The sequence below is a fragment of the Corvus moneduloides genome, chromosome 8, assembly GCF_009650955.1.
Source record: "Corvus moneduloides isolate bCorMon1 chromosome 8, bCorMon1.pri, whole genome shotgun sequence".
Lineage (NCBI taxonomy): Eukaryota > Metazoa > Chordata > Aves > Passeriformes > Corvidae > Corvus > Corvus moneduloides.
Window position 1 is genome coordinate 22,978,030 of NC_045483.1, and position 25,043 is coordinate 23,003,072.

At 38.3% G+C, this 25,043-nt stretch overlaps 1 protein-coding gene across 45 annotated transcripts in view; it reads right to left on the reverse strand.

Annotated features, from left to right (window-relative positions):
- Positions 1-14,294: 14,294 nt before the first annotated feature.
- The window catches only part of KCNMA1 (potassium calcium-activated channel subfamily M alpha 1), a 444,344-nt gene continuing 433,595 nt past the window's right edge, over positions 14,295-25,043 (reverse strand). For 21 of the 45 annotated variants that reach the window (XM_032116874.1, XM_032116870.1, XM_032116922.1 and 18 more), the window contains one exon: positions 14,295-20,240. In XM_032116874.1, the coding sequence (XP_031972765.1) occupies positions 20,089-20,240 (152 nt within the window). In that variant the 3' untranslated portion in view covers positions 14,295-20,088. Of the gene's footprint in view, positions 20,244-25,043 lie in introns of all 45 variants that reach the window. The other 24 variants (XM_032116877.1, XM_032116876.1, XM_032116875.1 and 21 more) reach the window with 2 other exon arrangements.

The window sequence follows — 25,043 nt, forward strand, 5'->3', positions numbered from 1 at the left end:
CTTTCTTCCAAAGCCTGTTTGTTTTTATCTTTGGCTTTTCCTTGCTGTGTGGTGACAACTAACCACACTACTACCACAGGTAGTATTTTCCGTGGTGACCATTTTCTAATGAGGAATCTTCTAATTTAGGCATTGAAATAGCACTAGGAATTCACTTTCTGTGTGCCTCATTTTTTGCCCATCATCAGACAACCACTGGGGTTAGTATGACCTGGAAGAGATTCAGACTTTTGGTTTAACATCTGAGATATGCTATGATGAACTGAAACTTCCGTAACAAGATCCTTTGGTTTTGGCTTTAATGCAATCATATTCAATCTTCTCTTGCAAACACTTGCTTCTAATTTTTACCACAATCAAGAGGTCAGCCAATCCTTTCTTGGTATTTCTTGATCCATGGCTAAATACACAGAAACTTTGAGGAAATCAGTTACTCTTTATATAAAATTTCTTAAGGGATAAATGGAAAGGAGATTTACTATGATTTCTGATCCCATCTTACCACCGCCTTCATTCAAATCCCTCAGTTTCCTTGGGTGGCATGTTGAACTCCTACTCCTGGAGGAGGGATATTTCACTTGGAATAAATAGATGAGGTTTCCAGATAAAAATAAGGATGTAACTGACCATTCTTGCTGTATTATCTACTACTGTAATTCTGTTTACAGTGTTACTTTCTAATTAGTGGGCCAATGGGCAGTGCTCAACCACTCAGTCCCCCTGGTCCTAGAGTGGAACAGGAAGCCATTGAGCTAAATTGGAGACAGGAACAAAACCAAGGTGAGTCAGTTTGCCGTGGCTGCAATGGGTCTGCAACAAATAGGGTTTCATGACTGCTAACAAGGGTTAATGCATGTTTCTCCTTGTCATGGATACAGATTGCCTTCCTAACAGGTGGAGATAATGGACTGCTTAAGTCCTTCTGGTAAAGTAGCTTTGATTTAGAGTAGTGGATATGTGGTGTTGCAGGCATTTACAGTGATTATTGGAAATTCTGCAATAGAAATTATGTCTGTCAAAGTAGCAAGACCAAGAAAAGCCTTACAGCTGCTTCCTCCAGCTGCTCAGGGTCTGTAGGTGGTGGGTGCCATTTTCCTCTTTTTCTCTTCCCTAAATACTGGGCCAGATGCTGTGCTGCTGTCACACCTGCTACACTGCTCTCTCTCCTTTGATTTGCAGACACAGACTTCTGGCCTAAGAATCCCTAAGTGAAATTAGGAGGATTGTGCATCCATGTGTAGTTATTGTTGTCACAAGACATCTGATATTTAAAACTTTAGTTTATGAAGCCATTTCGGGAACAGACTTCCTGAGTTGTGAGCCCTCTTAAATATGCCAGTAAAGACAGTTTCCAAGATGCAAGAAATATCTCCATAAAGATTACAGCCTAATGTCTAGCACTTCAAGATATTCCAGTAGGAGTACAACTTTTACTAGACTTTCATTAAAGTTTACTCATGATGATAGAGAGTCTTTCCATGATGTTCAAATATTAACACACCTGCTGACAAATTTGAGTGTTTATTGTTCCCTTTTGAGTAACGCCTTTCTCAGAAGGGATTAAGAGGCCCATTGTTTTAGCATAATTTCATGTAGACAGTTTAGTGGATCTGTGATGTGATGGACATGTCATACTTCTGCATATGAATATCTTACAATACTAAACACAAAAAAATATACAGTGTTTTGATTGGAATAGAGTTAATATTATTGCTGGGAAAAAATTACTCTCTGGAGAAAAAAGTTGTTAGTGTTGGTTTTCCTTCAAAAACTCAAAAAAACCAAGCGTTCTATTTGCCGTGTTAATGTTATAGACCTCATCTTATGCTTTAATAGTATCCTGTTGGCCTCACTTTTGAATCAAATTTTTTTATTTTTCTGAATTCTGCAACAGTAATTTTGTTCTCAGCTTTTTATCTTCAGCCACTACTGCATTTTGAAGTGTCTGTGCCTGGTTTTATATCTAAGTCTTCTGAAGATTGGAGTTTGGGGATCCTGGGAGTGTTTCTCGTGGAGATTTTTTCTTGAAAGAAATTTATCATGAATAGCTGGGTGGATTCTGGTGCAGCTGAAGTGTCGGATACCAAGGCAAATGACATTGCTTAAAAATGATGGCCATGAAATGCAAGTACATTGCAAATCACTCAGCTGCAGAGTCTTGGAATAAAAGCACTACAGGGCTGATGTATGGACTGATGTTGCCATTTAATGTGGTTTCCCAGCAAACCTTTCATAAAATTCATGACTGTAGCTGACCTCTGTTACTGTGTTCCTCTTAGGGAAAAAAAAAGGCTATAACCCAGCTCTCTACAGCAGTGCACTGAAAAGTGATGTGTGATGTGAAGCAAGGTGAGGGGAATCATGTTCACTTCACCACAGACACTAAAGGTGAGCCTGTAGTCAAGCAGTTGATTAAATGTCACAGCATATTCGACAGTCTTCTGGGCTGACAAGGTTCTATTCTGACCAGATTTAAACTAAGAGCCCGATTCAAATCACATTTTCTACCAGCTTTACTCCACTGCCAGTGTTGCTTAAAAGTGTTGCTTCTGTAAGAGCAGAATCAGCCGTCAGCTGCCAGCAGGTAACACAGTGCTTCTTTATGTTACAGTTACCACAAAACAGGAAAAAAGACACTGTGTATTGTCTTTTGCTCCTGTATTAGGTGTAGTTATTTGGTTTTTGCTTTATGCATGGCTGTGAGTGCTGGTTTTCCCTGAAATCAGCAATTCTGCCTGTCCTAGAAAGTCTTGTCTTCTTGTGTAAAAACTGGAGTGCCGTTTTTCACTTCCAGTATAGCTTACAGTCAAGGGACAGCTGCTGCTGCATGTTAAGTATGTGTATGAATGCCCCAGCAAGTTGAATTTGAGGCAAAAAGTCTGGCTGACATGGTAGTGTCTGAGCCACCTCCAGAGAGAGCAGAAAGCAGTACAGGTGGGGGAGAGTGTAATGGAAATGTGAAAAGAGGCAGAGTATCTAATCAGACAGATGATGAGGAATCATTTGTTTTCTTCCTTCCTCTGTGTAAAATGGTAAATCAAAATACACCTCTCATTCCAACTTCCCTGTCTTTCAACTTCCCACTCTTTCAAAGTACCTCTTTAAACTGTGAGAGCTGATATGGCGTCGTCTTTCATATGTGAGATTGATTCCATATTTTGGGAAATGGAAAATGAACTGTTACTGAAAGTGTGCACTTTTGCCACAATACCAACTAAAACCAATTCAGCCCTTCCATTCCCTCAGGTCAAATTAATAAGCAAACGTGAGCAGAGTGCTTTTGGCACCTGTGTGATTGTGATACGCCATCTATCAGCAGAGCATGCCGCGCTCTGTATGCTTCTCTAGGAGAGTGGTGTGTTAGTCCTTAAAGGTCTGTGGCACAGCTGAGGCAATTGCTTTCTTGTTCCTACCTCCACTTGTCTCCTTCTGGGTGTTTGTGTGTGGATCTGTATGTAATGAGGGAGGTACAACTGGAAGAAGAGGCAGGAAAAAGTTCTGTGATGATGAGTTAATGATGTGGGGTTTACCTGCTGGTGAGCCCAAAGTTTGTTTCAAATTAGCTAGCAAAACTGTCCTCGCAGCCGGGTTTTGACAGCATGTGATGGCAACTGCAAGTCAGAGCTTCCACAATTCCACCCAGTTTCTAGCCCAAACAAGCTGTATGTATAGTAATACAGTGCAGTTGTGTAAAAAAATTTACAATATAATTAATTTTTTTTATTCTGGTTTCCTCTGGGCTATATAGTCCCTGCCTGTTATTTTATTTACTCCATAGCTATTCTTGTTTTGCAGTTATTTCCTTTAGATTGTAGCTCTAAGGTCAGTCTAAGGACAAGATGTTCCTTCCAGAGATGAGTTGTGAACAGTAACAAGTAGGCTGTGTAAATGTTTCTTTCTTCTGTGTCATTCTGAAAACCTAGCTTGGGAAAAAAAATTAGCCTCCTTCAACTCAGGATTTAGATCCTAAATTCAGATTTTGAGGTTGACATCACTCCTTTGGTGCCTCCAAGTAAATTATAACAGAGTAATTACAAGGTGACCCAAAGCCATGCCTATGGAAGTTGTAATTCTCCCGGCTGAGAATGACTTTTGTAGCTCTAAAATGTAGAGGACAGGATTAGTTGGGGTTTATTTTTCTATTTCACTAGATTATTTTTTCAATAATTCCATGTCATTTTTTTTTCCTATTTTTGAAATACTGTTTTGATTCAAAAACCATGTTACAGATCTTGCATCATACTGGAATCATCTGTACATTCCTAGGACAGAAAAAGTGATTAATAGAAATGGAAAGAGTAGTTGGAGTATCACACTCTGCTCCTCTATCTCTTTTTTCTTCTGGACAATATAAATGTGCTGGTGGTACTAAATGCCTTCATTCATAAATGAGTACAATAAAGATTAGTCTTTAATTATTTCTGGCATATGTCCTTTAAATTCAAAGCCTGTAAATTGCAATGGGCAAAGGGTAATATGTCTTAACAGGTTACACCTCCCGAAGGATTTGTTGATTGACATCAAAATTGTTTCCCCTCCCTCTCTTCTGACTGGCAGAATGGCAGGTGTGAAGTGATGGCAGTGTGCTGTAATAATGTGTCAAAAGACCTTAAATCAAGACTAATGTGGCTTCAACGATAAGCTCCCAAACGTTTGTATGGCAGAAAATGGAACTGTAGGGCAGATTCATCTTAGAACTATTATATCTTTGCACTTTCTAGAAGTGCTTTTTAGTTAGGGTCCTCGGCTGATTACAGGGCAGAGGTTTTAGAAGTATTTCTTTTTACAAAGCCACTGTGGGGAGAAAAACATTTCTATGCTTACTACTATGAAAAACTTACATCTAGTGTGGGTTTTTTTCACAGCAATTTTAGTATATTTGTAATCCAGAACCTGAAATAGGTATAAAATATACTTGTTGCAGCAGCTACTGGTGGTCATCCCTTTGGAGAAAATGCAACATTTAATGCTTGAGAAAACAGGAGAAAGGCAGTGAGCATAAATAAGGGTGAATACACAGAGAGACACTCTCATTTAAGCCACCACTGATGTGCAGTTTGTACAGAATTTTCTGACCAAGAGGGAAACTGAGCTTACATTTGAAAGGATGATAGGTAACTAAATCTATGTACAGAAAGAGAACAGAACTGATTTCAGCTTTTATACAATAACATGAGTGAAATTTGGTGTGTGGGAGGGGGAGGAAAAGGTCTGTGGTCATGGACATAACATAAAAGGTATGAATTAAATGCAAGCAGAATGCAGAATTAAGACTTCATTAAAATTATTGCATAAATGAGTTGGCTTGAGTAATAATAAACATTCAAGCCTTATTTCTTCAGGAAAAGCCAAACCACAATTCCCTCCTCCTTATGCCAAAGCAAGGCCTAATGAGTGAAGTACTAGAAAAGCAAGTACTAAATGATGCTTGAAATTTGTTCCCTTGCTGAAGAGGGCAGCAGTAACTGAGCAGTGCAGCAATCTCTCTGCTGTCTCCCATCTACAGCTTTAAGATAAATAATTAAAAGAAAAAGACAACAAAACAACAGAATACTGGATAATCACTGCAGTTTTCAGTGCATTGTATTTAAATGTACACAGTCTCTTCGGGCCTCTGTAAACCTCCTCAGCCCATGGGAATTTTCAGTTTCATGGAAGCAGTTTTCTGACCCATAATCATGGTCTAGGAGCAAAATCTGATTAGTGGAACTGATTTTCAAGTTAGGCTGTTCCAAAATGCCTACAATCAGTAAGTAACAAGGCCACCAGCACACAAAACAAAGCACACAAACATGCAGTCAGTAATTTACACTATATACACTATGCACATTGCAGTACACAGTTTACAGCTGTGGTAGAACACCTCCTTTTCACCATCCAAACACTTAAATTAAAACATGGGGTTTGAGAACACTTTACTTTTAAATTTCTTTCCCTTTATTTATTTATCTTTTAAACGAAGTTGTCCTTACCGTGTTTGTAGAACAGCAACAACAACTGAGAAAAATAAATCTATTTTTAAAAATTGGCCTTGGTTTTTACCCAAGGAAGATTTTTTTTCCTTTTTTCTTTTTCCCCTTAGAGGTGGAGCTGAGAGCTGGTTATTTTGTTTGATTGCCTATTTAATACATAAAGCACTGAGAAAATGTACACTATAGTGAAGTCTAAACCCTCCATCCAAGCAGCCATTACAGGAAATGTTTCTGTTGGAAAAGATGGTAACATATGAAAATATTCCTAAATCTCATTTTTCCTCTGAAGCATTACTTAACCCTCGGGCAATAAATTTCACTGAACTCACTGAAGTGAGAAATGGACCCTTTTAATAAGGCTTTTAACTACACATCTTAATGAAACTTAAACAAATGGCATCCCTGCCACTATGTTGGCTGCATGTGTGTTTATGTATACTATGTAAGAAGAATAAATATTTTTCGTATTTAGAGATTTACTGTTCTATGGTAATTTTCAAACAGCACTGGAAAATAAACAGACAATTCTTTCTTTTTAATAACTGCAGTTTGCCAGCTTTCTTCTTTACCTGAGTAATGACCACCAGGAGGGGCTTCACAGCAGCTTGTTTTGTTCCTAGATCCAGAAAAATATGTGCATTTGCCTACAAGGACAGTGTGCATTTTAAGGTACATTTATCTTTATTTGACTCATTTATTTGCTTGTTTCTTTCTTTCTTTAAAGACAACTCACATCTCTGACCTGTGACACTGGCTAGCACGTGCTGTGGGCTGTGCAAACGGAAATTTCCTACATCCAGGCATTCACTTTGCATAAGTTAAGGCTCTGCATGCTACTCTTGTCCCCACTCCTTTCTAATTTTAGTGAATTTTGTGCTTTATAAAACAGGCTGTTTCAAATGTGAATAAATCTGTATGTCAAACCCACCCTCTTCCCCACAAATACAAATCTGAATATGAATGTCAGGACCCGTGCACATGCCTAGTTTCTGTATGAGAGCATTCTGCCTATCTGGAGAAATGATTTGACTTCTCTGTATTGCATTAGACCACTGTCATTAACGACAGAGGTGTCATTTTGATGTGATCTGTGAGGCAGTAGAAGCTTTGAAGTTGAAAGATAGAACAGACATGGATAAATTGTGCTCTGAGTATGCTGCTATTGCACCATTATTGCTGGCAATTATTTCACCAAGTGACACATCTGATAAAAAGTCATCTGCCTTGCTGTGGAAAGAAACCACAGTTCGCTGAAGCACATGGTAGATCTGTCGATTTTAGAGCGTGACAAAAAGCTCATTAGTTTTGGTCTGATCATTCTGCACCAATCATGAACTCCTTTGCATTGTTTCCCCTCCATCCTCATGTTTTCAGTTGGTTTCCTTTCCTGACCTAGCACTTGTGCTTTTCTGTTTTAATGTTTGGCCATTTTCTCTCTCTTCTCCATACCACTTTCTCCAGCACACCCTTTCCTAATGATGTGCCTAATATGCCTCCTGCTTCTCTTACCCTCTTCCTTAACTGTTTTAAATAATGCTTGTTTCTTTGTTGGTCTCATAAAAGATGGGGTTCACAACTTTTTTTTAGTCTGCAGAGCATTTGAAATCTAACTTCTCCAAATAAATAATAGCCGATTCCATGTACTTAAATTTCAGGCTAGCTTTAAACATGGAACACAGATTTGCTCCTTCAGCTATGCCCCATGAGCTGAGTTCTTAACTGGATTCATATTGCAGGGCTAGTAGCAACCTTTCAAACAAACTGTGTGAACAAAAAAAGGTAAATGAAACTACATTTTTAAGTAGGTAGGGTAACAGGGTGAGATAAAAGGCCATATTTTATCCTCAGATTTTTTACCTGACTAGCAAAAAACCCCAAAAACTACAGTGCATGTATATCAAGACAACAACTACATTGCTAGAGGTCTTCCTTTTCACATCAAAGGATTCTGGGAAAATCATTCTAGAGCACAACTGTGAGGAACAGAGGCATGGAAAATTGGATGTGTCATAGGTTTTAGAGATTCTGCCTATTTCTAAACCGAAAAACTGCTTTGTTAAAACACAAGCTCATGTTCTGTGCTTCAGTGATTGTATTTTCCTGGATAGGTGAGCGATAAAAGAAGGTGGCCTTGAGCCGTACACCTTACCAAAAGGTCTTTCATCACAGTATATCAAAACTGTCTTCCATTAACGGGTCACAGAACCCATGGCATAGATTAATTCCACTTAAACTGAAGTGTCTCAGATACCCAGTTACATTAGTCTCCCTTCATAGACAGTCAAGACTCATAATCATCCTCGAAAGGCATTTTATGTTAAATAGCTGCTGTTTGCTGCAAGGAGCATGGTCTATGTGCTTAGTAAGAATGCTAAAGATGTTATGAAATAAATATTCTCTGGAATTTATCACAGCAATAGGTCCAACAACAACGTGAGCTTTACCAGGGTTTTGCTGCTGAGTCTGGGGGAGTTAAATCTTCAAAGTCTTACAGACATTATTATTTCTACTCTAAATTAATGCTCACAGTCTAATCCTTATAATTATATCTTCATAGCATAGCCAAAAGAGGGTGATTTAACTGACTAGAGAGTCTCTGTCCCACTCAGAATAGGCCTCCAGGTCAGAGGTGTATTAATGAGAGAACGGCTGGAGGATGATGAGCAGATCCTGCAGCCTCCAACAGCACTGAATTGACTACAAGGGACTCTATAGAAAATAACTTCCAGCTAATAACTATGCAAATGATCCTGCAGATACAGCTGCTATCACAACTGCAAGCACTCCTGTTGTTTGTTCTTGGAGGAGGCCCTTGTGGTTTTATCAAAGCCCAGACCACGTACAAATTCCCCAGTGGTCACTGTAGCACACCACAATATTTGAAAGGTACAGGAATCAAATTTACATCAGTTTCTTCCAGGACTTGTATCCTGTGCTGGCAGAAGTGGAAAAGATACTGTTTTATAGAGAGCTTCTCTGATCAGTATTCTTGATGTGTATCCTAGTGGTAGGAAGTAGCAATAATAATATTTAAACTACCACATACTACGAAGCTCCATGTTAGAGCAGATAAAGTGAAGCATGTTCTGTTGCTAGTTCCAGATGTTATTTGCATTAGTAAAGCATGTTATGCATGTTGGGCATGTCTGAAAGGGATTTAATTCTGAAAGGAATTTCCAGGCATATCTTGGGTATTTCTTACAAAAGTGGATGAAAAACATAATTTATAACAAGTATAGATTTTCCCATTGTTTATAGGGATAGTTTTGACTTCCTAGCTGCAAGCAATGGGTATGAGCGTAATAACTGACTTGGAGAAAGAATGTGAACTAGAAATTCTTTACTTGGAGCTTCTCCTGCTCCTGGAAAGCAGTTGGTTTCATTCTGGGCAGAGCAGTGCTTTTCAGTGAGTTTGGACACGTCAAAGCAATGTTAAAAAGACCAGACTCCTGATATCCCTACAAAACACCCTGCAGATATTTAAGCACACATTAGCAGAAATACTTCCTAAAAGTCCAGCTACAACAAATCGAATCAAATGGCTGCAAGGAGTTTCACTGCTTGGTGCCCTGATCTTCCCTGAAAATTCTTTGGACAGAGTCCAAGAATGGGAAAGATCTGCAAAACCTAGTAGCGTATCCTTGCAGACACTGATCCTGCAGGGAAACACTGCACAGGAATTATGAAGCAACTGGTAAATGTAAAAGGGATTTCTTTGTCATACTTGCCATCCATGCAAATGACTGGGTTACCCAGCTACCCAAACTTCTACCTGTGCCCATATCCCCTCAACAAACCTCTCCAGCTCAATTGTCACATGTAATTGTCTACACACCTAATCATCTCTTGTTCTTCTCCATCCAGGCTTCCATGTCAGGGCATGAGTTTGTAAATAATGTGATAATTTTCATAACCTGCTTGGACTTGATTCTCTAACATGCTGTTTCTCAAGAAGCAATTCATCAGCATGGATGACTGCATGTCAGCTTAACCTGAAAAATTTCCAGGTTTCCTAAATTCCACTGTCTTGCACATGTTTATAATTACTTAATAGCAGCTATGTCCATATACAGAATGATGAAGGGGTGGTTTTTTTCATTATCTGACTAGAATATTGCTGAAGAAACAATGAAGCTTGTGCATTATGAAAAGACAGAACAGGGATGTCTGATCATGTGCAGTGGGGGGATAGGAAATTAATTTTACAGCACCCTTCAGAAAGTCTATCAGAAGGAAAAGTTATCTTTAAAACATTCTCTACCTCAATGGGAAAATAATATATATGTGCAAATCATGGCTTTTCTTGGCTTTAACTGGTGTGACCGGAGTTATCTTTGAAGTAAAAGAACCAGACTTGTTTCCCTTAATTCCAAACATAAAAGAACTATGATATTGACTTTTAAAGAAGCTTTGCATTCAAGCTGTACACCTGGGTAGATGGCTACCTAATTCAGCCTGAAAAACTGGATGGATTATGCATGGATTATGCATCCTACATTTAAAGTCTTTGATCCATGATAAAACCAACATTTGTTGATTTGTTTTGCACTGTATCTTGCAACAAATGCTTTTCAATATATATATTTTATTGTGTCTGATGTCTAACTGAAGAGTTTGCTGGATAACACTTGAATGAGTGAACTGAAAAAGGAGCAGTATGTTTAAAGCTTCTCAAGAGTCAGAAGTTTCAAGTGCAATAAATTATTTTACAAGTTTTTACTGTGGTTTGATTTGCAAGTCTCTAGGGAGAGCCTAAGAAGACAAGGATATTGGAAAGAAGATTTTCTTCTTCCAAGCAGGAAAAGAAAGTGGAAATTGAATAAAGTTGTAAAAAAAAATAAAAAAAGTGCTCTGGAGTGTTCATCTCTCTCCAGCATCTCCACTGGGTTGGTTTGAACTCACTCTCCCACTGACTGTAAGATTTTTTTGACAGAGAATGAGAGTGGCTGGTTAGTGGACACTAGTGTCTATGTGAAAAAAAATGGGAAAGCAAAACCAGGCAAACTACACCAAGAGGTAGGTGAAAATTTTAGCATAATGAATGTTTTGGAAAAAGTTTAATAATATGTCTGTGTGTTAAAACCTGAGGCCTGGGGGAGGGGGAGAGGGTAGTGCTTTTTGAAGAGGTCAATCAGACAGAAATCAAGCTTAGGGTCATAGATTGCCCTTACTCAGAAACAGGTCTGAACGTTCTCCATCTTTGAAGTAGGAGAAAATTTACAGTCTTTTTTAAAATAGCATTTTTCCCTAGGGGCTGCAGGTGGCAAAGGGTGGGCTTGTGGTAACTGAGGGATGAATGAAAAAAGACTAATTTTTTGGGGGGGGTGGGGGGATGTGGTTCTTTTGGGGTAGTTTTTTGTTTGTTTTTGGTTTTTTGGTTTTTTGCGGGGGAGGTGTTGGTTTTTTGGGTGGGGATTTTTTTGGGGTTTTTGAGGGGGCATGTTTTTTTGTTGTGTGGTTGGGGGCTTTTTTGGACAGCTGGTTTTGTTGTGGGTTATATGGTTTTTTTGTTGGTTGGTTTTGGGGTGTTTTTGTAGTGTTGAAGAAGATTATGGCAAATATTTGACCTTGCTTTTGAGCTGTGAGGCAAAAGTTCATTTCACAATTCCCTTGTCCCTCAGTGGCACTCCTTCAATGCACAAAGCTATATTTGTGAATCACCTCCCTAGCTTGAACCACATATTTGCAATTAAAATAAATTTTAAACAATATCAACATTAAATTGTTATATTACAAGTGGAGTCTTTTGGAAGAGTAGCAGGACTGCCTTATGGTCCAGAAAAGGTGTGAGCAGCCTGTTCATTCACTGCAGCTACTTGCTAACTAAGATTACTACATAATTTTGGGGGGAACTGCATAGAGTTCTGCTCGATTTAGTCTTTGTACTGATGAGTATCAGGGCTGTAGATACATAATAAACCAGCTTCATACCTTAGTCTACGGCAAGGTTTGATTTAAGTGTTTTTGACAGCAAGCTGTGCCATCTAGGAGCCAAGACCCTAAAAATATTGGTAGGTAGTGACATATATGTATAGATATAAATATTCATGTCCAAATGCACACACATATATCCATACATGTCTGTGTACGTGTCCTGGGTTGCAGTGTATTCTATCACCATCCTCAGGAGCTGTTGAAACGAGGTGGGGCAGTGTTTCCTTGCCTCCTCCCCCCAGACTATCTTTCTGTTAATTGCCCATCATTGTCCTGCCGCCTGACTCAGAGATAACTCCCTCCGGATTATCTTCTGTTAATGAGCCTAATCAACACTTTGCCTCCTGACTCGTTACCCCATTGTGAGATGCTCCACCCAGAGGGAGGAACCAAGCATCCCAGCGTGGATATAAGCTGAGGCTGAACATCAGAGACACCGGCTTCCCACTGGATTTCCAGAGGACAGGAGCTACACAGCCACCACTGGACTTCCTGAGGAAGAGCAGACTGTTTTACTACAGGATCACTGCTTCAGAGGACTGCAGCCACCATTCTACCAGACTGCTACCACCACCCTGCCTAACAGGGTGTCAGGTTGTACCTTGACTCTGTCAGTTTGAACCAGTGTTTTCTTTTACTTTTTTTTCCTTTTCTTTTACTTTTTTTTCCTTTTCTTTAATTTCCATTAAATTGTTATTCTGACTTGGTGCCTCCCACTGGTTTGTTTTCAAACTAATACAGTATGGATAAATACCTCTTTTGTGATATGGAACCTTGTGCAGGGAGCAGACACATGATTAAACCTGTGATGAAGAATTCCCAATTCCATCCTAAAATGGGTACCTGTTCATGGTGCCTTATATGACTGTCCATCACTTCCTCTTATCATTCTCCTTCAGTAATTAAAAGTCAAGCTTACTAATTAATGCCTGGCACCAAGAAGGGATAAGGTCAAGGAATAACATCCAAAGTAGACATCTGCATACAGATACACTAATTCAGAGTAGTCCTTTCATTGAACTACTCAAGGCAGACATCACAGTTTTTATGGCACATAAACTCCCTTCCCCAGTGAGAGAGTCTAAGGATGGTCTGGGCAAGTGAACTCAATGAGAACTGGACCACTTTGCCTTACTGGTGCAGAGCCAGTTTCTTACATGGTTCTCCATAGTCCTGCACAAAGACTGTCATGCATTGATTCTCCCCCTCCCACAAAACCATTCTTATTTGCTTACAGAACAATCAGTGTAGCCATTTTATATCAGCTTCTTTGTGTTAGGACCAATTGACTTTTTGTACTTTTGGGGGTTTCTCAGATGCTTAACTGAGTCTTTTCCAGAGCTCTGCTCCTTTTCTTTCCTCTCCATTATTCAGAATCAAGCAAGGTTTATCAAACTGTGCTTGATTACAAATCACTGTGGTGATACTGCACAGAAGATTAATAATGTCAACCTTAATGACAAGGTTATTTTATAGCAGAATGCCAGCCACATGCACACAATGTTACAGACTCCAGAAGGAGACTGGTTTTCTTAAGCCTAAAACCATACAGTTGCATGTAGGATGACACCTAATTCCCAAGCTGCAATGGAAGCATAGTCCAAAACTTGCAGAGAATTTTTAAATGTACTCATCATGAAAAAGTCTTTGGACTGCTTAGCAAAATTATCAATCCATCTAAACCTGACCTTTCAGAGCTAAAGGTGATACGAAATGCTCTGTTCAGTCATGTAAAGCAGCTAAATTAAACCAGACTTAATCTGTATTTGACTACATAGCTGGTGTTAGGATAGCATTTGTTGCTGCTGCAGAATTATTCATTTACAGTCCCCACAGAATCCTCCATGGCGCCTGATATTAATTATTATTAGCAAGGAGCTGATTCTGGAGTGTAAGCAAGAGAGAAAGGGTGTTGGGTTAGTCTTAGGTCGAAGTATTAATAATATTGGTTTCATGAATGCAGTAATCATGACTTGGTGATACAAGTTACGAACTTTCTAGAAGAGAAAAAAGAAAACACAGCAATCTCTCCTTCTTTTAGAACACAAATACATAAATTTTAATCTGAGAAAAATACAAAATGAAACCATGTACAAGTTATGTACAAACCCTTTTTACAGGACGATATATTTTTCACTGGATATTACATATGACAAAGTCAGGTAGATCATTTCTGAGCACCAGCATTTGCTCTCTCTCACCAACCCATGATGTTAAAAGTAAAATGATGAAGTCGTACTCCTTTTTCTTGACGAACTTTTAAATTAAGATTCTAACTGGTTCTCAGTGTACCTCCTCACCATCTCCATTTCCAAACTATAAATAATGCAGACATGTGAAACAATCAAAATATATTGTATATATGTATTGGGGTGTGTGTGTTTTTTCTGAAGGAAGAAAATGGTTTCATCAGTCTTGAACTCTACAGAAATGTAAAAGTTATATATATATATATTTTTTTTTTTTGCCAGAGGTTAGAATATTTGCATTGGCTAAGCATGTGTGTCCCAAGCTGTACTATGGCAGAAGCGAAATTTTTTTAACTGCTTGAGATAACTTTTGCTGACATTTTTATGTGGTTCCTACTAGTTATTGTCCAGTCAACAAAATGCTCATATGCCACATTTTTTGTTTCTGAAAAATCCATGGGTTTTATTACATGTATTCAACTGCCTATATGCTGTGTTCTGGGTTGTTTGGTTTTTTCAATTTATAGAGATCTCCTCTAAAATGCATTGACTGAAGCAGTAAGAAACCTTGTCTCAACATCATAAAGGTTCTAATTAGATGCAGCCTTACTGTTTAGCTTCCTAAGTTAGATATTGCTCTAAATTAGATCCAAAGTAATAAAAGAATACCTTATATTTTATATTTTCTTCCTTTTTCCTACCCCTTCTCATTTTGGCAGTTACCAATAACACACCACTGTACAGAGCAGGTGCCTCAGAGCAGCAGTCCTTGCTACGGGCTCCAGTGGAATTTACCTGGTCATGCAGACTGCTGCACAGAGACTGCACAGCTTCAGCATGGCTGCGTGTTCTCCAGTGGAGAATCTGTGCAGAATAGATGCATTACTCACATAAATATAGCTCTGATAAATGCTGGGACACACTTACGAGTACTGTAGGCCCACATACCATCCTGGGCAGTGACTACAGCGGAAGAGCTCCTACACTCCTTTCATTATTTCAGATGGGGCTGTAACCACTACTATTACTCAGCATGAAAATACTACAAATATTAGGCCTGCTAATGGAATATTAGGAGACCTGGCGTGCATATATAATGACTTCTAAAAAAAACTATTTCCCTTAAGCCTGTGATTATTCAAGAACCTTTAGAATGAAAAAGAAAATAATTAAAATTAAAAAGGTGCTTGTCTGTATGTTGGTGGTTCAGATGGCACAGAAAGGAAAAAAAGAGAAGGACTGTAAAGAGTTCTCCTTTCCTCTGAATTTTTTGTGCATCTGCCATTGACTTTGAGAGATATTCCCAGGCTAATCCACTGTAACACTGGGAACAGATTTCTGTTTTCACTTTGTTCTGTTCATCGCCTTTCACACACTTGGTTATTTTGTTTAAGCACATTCAACACTAGAAATGAAAGGTGAGACACACACTTCTTTTGGTGCTAAAGAAATTCACAATGATAACAGCTGTAAAAACAAAACACACACACACACACACACACACACTGACCTCAATATGTGTTCATTTCAAATACATTGGGATCCAGGAGCCCTTAGGAATCCACGTCTTAAAACCATTTAAGCACCTGCTCTGTGTTTGAGTTTGAGCCCGTGCGAGTCAGCTAGTCCAGGGCAGTTGCTAACATTTTTATGGATTGGCCAGTGAGTGGTCAAGCAGTGAAAACACAAATTATTAGCCACTTGTGAATTATTGCTTTTTTTGGTCATGTATGTTTATGCATCAGTTTGTGCAACCAATTATTGCCATAGTTGTTAGCTGTAGTTTACACACAAACACACACAGCCCCAACAAAACCAGTCCTCCCTGAATGAGAATACACTATTGTAGTTTCTCCTTCTACTATATGAAGAGTTCAAGAAATGCAAAATGTTCCTTTCACAGGCCCAAAGCAGCCAACCTCATCCACCTCCATCCAACAATGTATAATAGAAGGCTAATGCTTTTGCATGTCTCCTGTACTGTGCTTGCAAATTACATTTGCCCTTTGCCACCTATGGCTGAGGCCTTTCCACATCCAGCTGACCATTCCTGGCCCAGAAAAAGTGGTTTGTACTTTCTGTCCCATGTATTCCCAACTGTTGGGCCATCGATGCTGATTTGAAAGACAAGCTGCTAAAATGTCAGTGACAGTTTCAGAATGTTTTTAAAAAGTACAAGGAAATGTTTTCATCTTGTTTTTCCCTATTAACAAATACATCACATACTTATTATTTTAGAAGGAACTAGACAATCACATCAAGGTGTTAAAAATTGCATTTAAACTAGGAATATCTTCATTTCTTTATACTTCAACTTCTGCTGTGCTCGACACTTGCCAAATCTATCAGAAGACAGTTTTATCCTTTCATCTTAGTGCTCATAGGCTTCAGGGGACAAATTAAAATAATAGCCATGAAACGGAGAGAGCCAGCAGACTTTCTGGCAAAGTGAGAGCACACAAGTGCAGGGGTGAGAGGAGCACAGCGCCGCTGCAGCAGTGAGAGAAGGCTCTGCAGCACAATGTCAGTGCATCTCCCATAAAACTAACTGGGATGTCTGGGTTTGGATCAAAACAGGTGGAAACAGCAGAAACAATTCTTCCATGTGCTGCCCTGCAAGTCACACATTTTCTTCTTTTTTGTGCCTTTCTTCACCCCAGTTAATGGAAAATAAAAATGATGACACTTTCTTGTGATGACTCTATCAAATACATGCACACCCCCATACATATGTGTGTGTATATATCCACATATACACATATATGTGTGTATATATCCACATATACCTACATGTGTGTGCATGTGTGGACATGCATATATGCAAACACAAACACACAGACACACTATTTATCCATGAGTTACCAAAAAACATTGTATAGCCTGTATCAATAGTGCATGCAGTTAATGACAAAAAAAAAAAAAAAAAAGCTGAAAAATCCTCCCTCCCCACCCTGAGGTTTTTTCCTTTTTGCCTTTTGAGAAAGGGGTAGAAGTTATTGATAAAGACCAAGAACTTATTTCTATATTCGTTATCATGTGATCTGTCAGCTGTCACTTAGGTCCCTTTTCCCAGCTTTGATGTAACTCCATATATCCATTTTTTGGTCCTGGCCTTATTATAATCCTTAATAGCTGAATATCGTAGATTCCCAACAAGTTTTCTATCTGTTCCTCCATCCAATTTCCAGATGGTAGTCCTGCATCTTTGATTATCAAAAATAGGGGTAAGAAAAGATTACTGATTTTAGCTTTTCTATAAATAGGAAATGTAAACCCATAACTCCACCTGTTTCTCTCTGTCTTGCTGGCTCTTTCTGAATGTTGTTCAATCAGCCATTGTTTATGGAGCTATCTGTTCCAGAAGAGCTCGTGAGTGTGTTCAGGTCTTGCCCTTTATTTATATACAGTTAGTAGCATGGGATTTTTGGGTGTGACAGTTAAACTGGACAGAGACACACACAAACCTTAGCTATGTAGGGGTGCTGTATTCGATTCATTGGTATGTTTTATCCAGTGAATGCTCACTTCTGCAGGAAGAACACTCAGAATTGGCACTGTATATGATAAGGTATAAGATATAATGTTCTATGCCCCTATAGTAAACACCAGTCTTCTAAGGTAAAAAAAATCATATGTATTTGGTGCGGTTGAACACAAATTTCTACAATTCTCCTGTACCAGGACCAGCTTTTTTCATTCTGGTTGTAATATGACTGCAGTTCATAAATGAAAAAGGAGCACCAACTTCAAAGAAAAGGCTTAACATGACCCAATGCAGAAACTGGATGTAAATTATAACGTGTCACTAGCTGAAGCAGCATACGTCGGAAGAACTCACTGGAATTATCTTCTCTTTTGGGGACTGTGAAATGCGTTAAACGTGGATCTAAATAATAATGAAAAACTGCTTGAGTTTTTTTGTTACTTTGTAGAAGAGTGAAATATTTTAAACAATCCAATTTTACAGATACTGTATTAACAATTCTTGTTATTGTCTTTAAATAGCTATTCTACAAAATGTAACAACAAAATAGTCACAGTCCAAGAAGTCACTCCAGAATAAAGCCTATTAGGTGTTAGTATGGTTATACTTGTACTGCAGCCAGTGGACAAACATTAAAGCTGAGATAGTTTGGCTTAAATGTTGGATTATATAGTGGACATCATCATTGTTTTCACAATAAAGTCATCATCTGCTTTGTATTTGTTTGACTCACTGATATTTCTCTAATGATAAAAATACCACAGTATGTTTAATTGTGGTGTTTAGCAATTCTGCAAAATTACAAAGCCTAAAGTTAACTCGCACAATGAAAATCTGCTTTTCCTGATGACTCTGGGTTTGTGGTTTTGGTTTTTGTTTCCATATTAGCACAGCCTTTCCTTTTTTTTTTTTTCTTCACACAATTGTGTCACGTTGCTTATTTGAGATAGAGAGAGTTACTAAATCATTTAGAACCTAAATGCTTGGGTGGGTAGATCCTGCAGCACAGATATGAAACATCACATTTTTGTCTGATGGCTATAAGCTTGTTGGCAACTTTGTGAAACTGCTGACACAAAAGGCACCCATCAAAGGCCTTTTGCATGTTATCATAATAAATACATTCATCACTTCTATTATTTTGATTTGGCTATTACTGTACTTTTATGTGTGGTGTTCCAGCAAAGTAAAAATAAATAAAAGGAAAAAAAAAAACCCAACAACCAGAAAAACAACTGATAATATATGATGTTGCTTGTTGTAAGAATTAACTGAGGGCAGCATGTTGTGAGATTGTAGAGCTGAGGCTAAACCAGTTTTTATCCTGATCTGAATTCACCAAAAGGAGATTCAGTGTGCCCTTTACCAGGGTATGAGCTATGACCAAAGTACAAGGATCTGGAGCTAAATCTCTATACATATCAGGAAGAATTTGTGCCATCTCAGACCAATGAAAGGCCATCAGCACTTCTGAAGTAAGGAAGTAACAAAATGTGGTAGATGAGATGGTTTATAACTTCCACTTCCATGCACTATTTTATGTACTCTGGATTAAAGCACTGTAATACATGGCAAAAGAAGAAGAATTGCCAAGCTTGCCTTCCTGAAATTAGCAGCTGCTGATGGCTAATGAGAAGTGAAGTGCAATTGCCAGGTTTGCCATTTCCAGCAAGTGCCCGTTACGTCCAAGGCCCCAGGTTGGGGTGGTGACATTCCCTGTGCCTGTGTCACAGCGCGTTACCGAGGGTGCTGCGTTCCTGTGGGTGTGTGACCGTGAGAAGGGACAGGGCACCGTGGGGGGGATTACTGGACCCTCACATAACTGGCAATCAAGGTGATCTATATATGCTAATAAAACAAAGAATATTTCAGAAGAATGTCACATGTACAAAAATATGACTTTCAACTCTGAAAATAAATAAGTTCAATTTATTAAGAGCTGGTGTCAATGCTGAACAAAATACACATCTTCCAATAAAGAAACATTTTGGTGAAGTGTTGTAGGTTTTTTTTCTTCTTTTTTTTTTTGATTTACTAAAATACAAGTTGGACCTTTTTTTCCTTTTTGTAAATATATCCTTTGTCTCCCTTAATTACATATCCTTATAACTGTGACCATCATTCTCCTTTAAGCCAAAGACTGAGGGTTTGTTGGGTTTTTTTAATTCTTAGGAGTCTGGCCACATATGCCGTTTTTTTAAGGGAAAATACTTAACAATGAAAAAAAAAAAGAAAAATATATTTTTTCTAATAAATAAAAATAATTTAAAATGCTAGAGGCTATACATGACTAGTTTTGATTATGTTCATTTATAAATGAAATAGTTTCCAAAATACGTGGAAGCAATATTAAAGGCAGACAAACAAAGATCTGTCTACTTTATTTTCCCATTAAACTTGCCCTTCTTAACTTCTCCATCAGTGGTTCAGCAAGTAAGAGGAATAAATGTCACATCACCATTCATGAAGTTTGTCAGGCTTTAAAAAAATAGTTCTGGCTTCGAAGAAGTCAACATTCATCTTCAACTTCTCGTATTGGTGGTATCAAGCTGCTTGTAGATTTATACTGATTGATCTGATTGGCCATGTGAGTGCTCATGGGCTTGATTTGAATGTTTCTGGGATAGGCATTATCCGGCTCATCTGTAAACCATTTCTTTTCTGCTAAGGAGCAAAATAGGTAGAGACAGAATAAGGAGGGAAAAATGAAAGTTTTAGTTAGTGAAGCACACATACACAGAAACATTAAAAAATAAAAATACAGGGAGCAGTCAGTAAAGTTTATAGGAAAAAGAGATCAATAGAAGGTGACTTTGACTAATTACTAGCAGTACAGTGCATTAGATTAATACCTCTGAAAATACTGACATGAAAGGAGGATGACGCTTGCAGATTTGATAACAGAAGCTAAAGAAAACTGCCAGTGTGCTAGTCTGCTTGCTGGATGTAAGAGAGCTCTTTCCTTGCCCCCATGCTTAGGTGATTCCTTTATTGAAAAAAATGATACACATCAAAGTCTAAACAAAGAAGCCAGGGAGAGCAGCTGCAATAAAGGTAATGCAGAAAAGAGCATGTGAGTCTACACACAGAGGAGCACCTAAAGAGTCAGAGATTTCTCTGAACCATTCCAGCCTTGGGGTGGTGGCTACTGCTGGCCCAGAAATCATGCAGCAGAATGTAAAGAACTTTCTGCAGCTGCTATTAGAATAAACAGGACTTGTATTCCTGCTGCCAGATGGCAGCCTTGCTGCACAGGGTGGGCATTATATCCCTACTTTGAAAGCACACAGGTGCTTGGGCACTGCTGAACTCTAGGGTTTAAAATGGGGTAAGGAACACACCAGACTCTGCAGGTGACTGTAGGGGGCTTCAGCTAATCCTGAATGGATCGATCGTGATAGGTGACAGCAAGACAGAGGAAGCAAGGACTTAAAGGAATATTAGAGAGGAAGCTCTTTCTTTTCTATTTTTGAGCAGTATCTGTTCCCATGAACACAGGAGGATTTTATGGTGCTGCTTTAAGGCGGGCTGGGAGCACTGTGGGAGGGAGTGAGGATGCTGAGAGGCTGCAGAATTGCAGCCATTCCCCAGCTGTTTATCATTGTAACCACTATATTGCACTGTTCATATGCAGGTATGGATAAAAGCTTCTTAAAATTCACAAAAGAAAAAAAAAATCTTAAACCCCTTAGGGAGCAATTTCTGCTGTAATTTCTCAATGACAGGTATGCAACTTTACAAGATAACTTCATTCAGAGACTTGGAAACTCCTGATCTAGAGTGGCTAATGGTCATTAGGTGCACTTGAGCTTTGACAAGCATTTGTGAACAGGGGTCTGTCTCCATTCTTGTCCTCCTTCCCCAAATTCCAGAGGTGGGTGGGCAGAGCAGTGAACACTTACAGTTCTGGGCATTGCATTATTACATGCAAGGTTCAAAGTGTGTCACACCAGAGCTGCCACTCTGACATGTATGCACTACTTCTCATGCCAATGGAGAATCCAAAATGCTGCAGAAGCTTTAGTGTCTCTCATAATATAAACTGCTACTTTTGCTAACCACTGAAATTCTGAAATCAGGACAGGAGCAGAAAGAATGCTCATTTTTTAATAAATAAATGATTAAAAACTAGCAAGGCAAAATTCACCTTAGAAACCCAAGGACAGAGCGCAAAAGCTCAGGAGGTAAAGGAGAGAAAAGAAATTGAAAGACCGAGACGAATAAAGGACAAATACCTGGATGTAAGTGCACAAAAATAAACAAAGAGCTTTGGTGTTAGAGTCTCTCAAGAAGTGCCCTAATCTCCAGAATTACTGGACTTCTCCGTCACTTCCACAAATATCAAATTAAAGCACTTCCAATTTATATGGATTTTAAGAACTTTCATGCCAGACCCCCCCCAATTCTTGTTACCTGTTCTTAAACTTTTTTAAGAAATGAAATCAAACCCAGGGATTATATTACTTATTAGTGGCTTGCTACTGAAGGGAAACAGAACTACTGTATTGTTTTTCTTGTCGTTTTCTAAAATGCTTTTCACTTCTGTTTAAAAATATCCTACTCATTTGTGACCAGACTAAATAATTCCCTGCCCCCTTAAAGTTGCCTGAGTCTGAACGATGTTCAATCTCCCATCTCCCTCTCTCTCACCTATTATAATTAAGTTCCCTTTGATTTGAACAGATTGGACGATAGGAATTCATAATGTTACATCCTGCACACTGAAGCTAACTGATTAAGTGCTTTAAATTATTCTTCCTGACAGAATGATAAAGTTACAATCTGTTCAGAGATGATCTACAGCTTGCCAGACTCCTACCGCTTCTTTCTACATTCATTTATCTTTTTGTCAAGCAGTTAAAAAAAAAAAAAAGCCTCAATTCCATAGATCTTTTAAAGTAATCAGAACATCTGAATTATTAATGAGACTTTAAGGGAATGATTCCTGATGGGGGCCGGTTTAAGAAAGGTTGTAGGAAAAAAAAGTCTGGGAATCTGTACACATCAAAATAATTTCAGCTCCATTTAAAAAACCATTTAGTTCAAGTGTGACACATGAACCATTACGCATTTGTGGAAACCAATTTTATGTGATCTACGATTAAACTAACCTTTCAGAGAGGTGTAAAGTGTGATGGTTATCATGTTTTAAAAGCCTTGTGAGATCACATAAACAATTTCAAACTAACAGTTTTCTAATGGTTTGTGTTTAAAATGATTTTGAGGCAAGTTAAGAACCGTGAACTTTCATCACTACCTTCTTTTTTGAAGACATGGTGCAAAAACTTTCTTTACGAATAGAACTTGGTGCAAGTTAATTCAATGTTGTAGCAAGTAAGGGAAGATTTGCGTGAGTGCTAAGGATCAGAACTGTGTTGTGTTTCTCAGCAGCCAGTGTAAAGCACTTTGAAATACCCTGCTTTCCCTAAAACTTTCAAAATAAGCTATTTATTTATGTATTAATCTTTACAATAAAACTCCTATCTAGGGAGCTGTTCTTTAAAAAGACACCACCGAGTCTCTTTTTGCCTTTACCTGGCAAGTAATAAATACAGAAAATTAATAATAAATGCAGAAGCTGGTAGATTCTGATTTCTTCTGCTGTTTGGATTTCTTCTTGCCAGTGCTGAAACCGTGATCCAAGCATTATCATCTCCAGCATCCAATGCTTGGACCCAGCTTTATACCCTTCCTGTTCCTTTCTGTTGTTAAAATTATCTTTGACCACATAACGATGAATCTCCTGTGAAAGTTCATTGACCTCTCTACTTACCTTTGAAATGTGAGCTTAACACTCCTGATCTTTACTCTTGGCCACTATTGTATTCTGCTCCCAGATACTAAATGTCCTTCTTGAAGCCCTTACAGACTTTTCAGTCTTTTATGCTATGCTTACAACCTGATTTTGGTATGTCTTCCTGAGTCTCAGCACAGATTTTTACTTATCTTAAATATTACTTACTCTTTCCTTTAAATCAGTTCAGAAACCCCCTTTGTAAAGTCTTTATATATTGTTGTATTCACCAAGCTTTTTCTAAGCTCTCTGTCACATTCAGTTTCTCTGCCTTTTGGAATATGCATATTGATCCTTACCAGAAGTGTTTCTACATTATAGTGACAATAGGCATAGTTTTTTATCTTATTTTTCTAAGAACTGTTGAACAAAGTCCCTGATCTTCCTACTCTATTTGACAGGCTTCTTTTTGACAGCATCACCTGACAGATGTTGGAACAGCTAAGTAACTGCATGTATCAGAAAGCAGAAAACATTTACTTTCCTTGCAAACATCTGTGTTTGTAATGGGCTATCAGCATCAGCGCATCCATGAGGGCTCAAAAGGCTTAATGCTCATATTACAAATAAATAAAAATTAACATTTTTGTGTAAGACTCTTCCCTGCAGCATAAAGAAAGGATATAAATAACCAAAGCAAAGAGATCAAAATACATTTCTTCAACTTGTACAGGACTCCAGCAATTCTCTCCAACAGATTTATTGTACTGGTGCTTTAAAATTTCTTTCATTAATTCTAGACTGAGTAGAAACTTAGAACAAATGTCACTGTGAAACACCCTCTCTTCTAAGCAGAGGCCAAGAAAATACTACCTAAACATAACACAAAGGTTTAACTAAATTTTTATTCTCACCATAATCCCAGGTTAGCTTCCAATTGTTTAAAACATGATTTTATTGTCTTCTGTAACACTTGCATTTTCAAATTAGTTTGCATGTATGTGTTTATGTGTCTCCCCCCTGCATGTAACCATCTTGTTTATAACTAAGCTGAAAATTCTCCCATGTAATTTGTCCCTGCATGAGGAAAAAAAAGTAATGAAAGTTTCTCCACCCACCTGCTCAGCAATTCTTTGTTTGGCAGATGAATATTTTACATGTAGCAGGCAGTAAGAAATTTGCAGGGAAAGAGAGAATAAACTATTCTTTCTATGAAGAACTTTACTTTGCTCCAGGACAACTAAAATTTTGTGACAAAGATAATGTTCTGGACTTGTTCTTGATTTTTTATTTTTTAAACTACCAAAATTATTATTTTTGACAATGGGAATTTCACTGGAAAATGCCTGATCCTTTGTGTTTAGGTCAGTAGGAACCCATGCCAAGAGCCTGCAGGTTTGCTAGATATGGTTTTGTCTAACTAAGAACCTGGTTTCCAATGCTGAAACCATGCTGTGACTGATATAAATGGCAGAACCTTCATTTAAAACTCTAAAATGTCACCTCCTGACATTGGTGATACTTCTCCACTTTCAAAAACTAACTATGTATTATGGTTGTTTTACCTGGGATAGAACATTTCCTCTTAATTTTCCATACAGAAACCAACATAAAGTTGATATAAGCATTTCTCTACTTATAATGACCAACCTCCATCAGTATATCCATATCAGAAAAACGTCATCACTAGAATAAACTATTTGATCAATCTAACTGTAGTCAGCAGTGGA